Source organism: Prunus mume, linkage group LG6 (genome assembly GCF_029339155.1).
Source record: "Prunus mume cultivar Tortuosa linkage group LG6, ASM2933915v1, whole genome shotgun sequence".
In the NCBI taxonomy this organism is placed as follows: domain Eukaryota; kingdom Viridiplantae; phylum Streptophyta; class Magnoliopsida; order Rosales; family Rosaceae; genus Prunus; species Prunus mume.
In genome coordinates this window covers 15,196,344-15,197,985 of record NC_142703.1, presented here as the reverse complement: position 1 = coordinate 15,197,985, position 1,642 = coordinate 15,196,344, and the positions used below count along the sequence as shown (strand labels likewise).

Here is a 1,642-nt window from a genome sequence, read left to right as displayed (position 1 = left end):
TGCTTAATTAAGACTGCCTCTCGCAATCCGGGTGAATTGATCTATAAAGTTATAAATTCAGCTTAGAACAAATAGAAACAAAACACACACGCTAGATAATCCCAACAAAAAGAAAAAGAAACACACATGTAGACAATAAAATTAAAACAAAAACAAACAAAAAAATCAAAACACAAACGTGCAAAATAAGAGAAGATCACGGCCACTTATTTTGGACGAGCACAAGTACATGATGCAAATCAATGCCCATGCGGCATAAGAGTAGCATAAGTTCGTGGGGCTTCGGCTGGTGCTTGAATATTATATGCTTTGGTGGTCAATTGGTCTTCATTAATATCTGCGTTCGTCTCATTCAAAGCTGAAAGTGATCTTGTACAAGGAATTATACTCAACGTTCTCGGTCTGGGACAAGTTCTGGGTATAGAGAAGAAGGCAGCACATTGAGCAGCTGTCTTCTGATTTGGGAGCCCCGGAATGCAGTTCCCTCTGACATCAAGAATCCTCTTCCTGATCAACGCCAGACAAGCTGGTCCTATCCGAGTGAAATAGTTGTTTGCCGCAGAAAATCTCTCTAGATTGCGAAACTTGCACACAGCATCAGGCACCCTCCCATAGAACTGGTTACTGGCCAAGCTCAGATACTCCAGCTTCCCCAAGCAAGCAAATGAGTTTGGTATGGGGCCTGTTAGGATGTTGGAGCTCACATCAAACACGGTTGCCTTTTTCAGGTACCCGATTTCGTACGGCAGACACCCTGCAACGAATCAAGGTGTTAAATATCGATGTTAGCGAAAATGTATTGAACCCTAAAAGATATCGAAAATTTGAGGAATTTTGAGGACATTGTACCTGAAAGTCGGTTCCCTAGGAAGAGAACCTCATAAAGGGTCTTCCCAGCTTGGCGAATGCTTCTTGGGATTGAACCAACGAACTTGTTGTTGGCAAAGGTGAGATAATGGGCAGGTGTGGAGCCAAGATTGGCAGGAAGTCGCTGCTGGAAATTGTTGTTGTTGAGGAAGAGGAGGTCAACATCTAGGTTAAACACTTTTGGTGGAACCGTGGCTCTGAACGAGTTGAACCGGAGGTCCAAGAAGGTCAAGTTTGTGGCCCCAAGAGTTTCATTTGGGAAGCCTCCAGATAGCTTGTTGTTGCTGAGATCAAGCTCATAGAAGAATCTGTGCCTGGCAGTGCCTCTAGGGACGGTGCCCGTGAAGTTGTTGGAGTTCGCATGGAAGAACACCAAGTCCTCCAACTTGTCAATGAAGCCATTGAGAGGCAGGCTGTTGTTAAAGCCGCCAAACAAAGCTCCGTTGAAGCTGACTCCGATGACCGTTAACTTCTTCAGGTCAGGGACAACTGCGCAGGTGAAGCCCTTATATTTGCAGACGTTGTTGCCCACCCATGTTCCTGTGTAGTTTTTGGGGTCGGATTGTATTCTACGTTTGAAAGCTTGGATCACATTGAAGGCATTTCTAAGTCGGTTGTTTATGAGGGGGCCTTTCTGGGCTTCAACCTCTTGTTGAAAACACAAATGTAGAAATAGGGTTGCAAGCAGAAGGGAAGCACAGAAAGAGATGGTGCCCATGTTTTTGCTTTAGCTATTGGGATGCTCAAGAGTAGCTCGGAATAGGGAAGAGATGAG

The 1,642-nt window shown here is 44.8% G+C and overlaps 1 protein-coding gene across 1 annotated transcript; it reads right to left on the bottom strand.

Annotated features, from left to right (window-relative positions):
* LOC103335332 (leucine-rich repeat extensin-like protein 6) lies at positions 1 to 1,642 on the bottom strand. The gene is made up of 2 exons (XM_008238342.2): positions 850 to 1,642; positions 1 to 754 (listed from the first exon to the last, which is right to left on the bottom strand). The coding sequence occupies exons 1-2, from the start codon at positions 1,583 to 1,585 to the stop codon at positions 240 to 242; spliced, it is 1,251 nt and encodes a 416-aa protein (XP_008236564.2). The 5' UTR covers positions 1,586 to 1,642; the 3' UTR covers positions 1 to 239.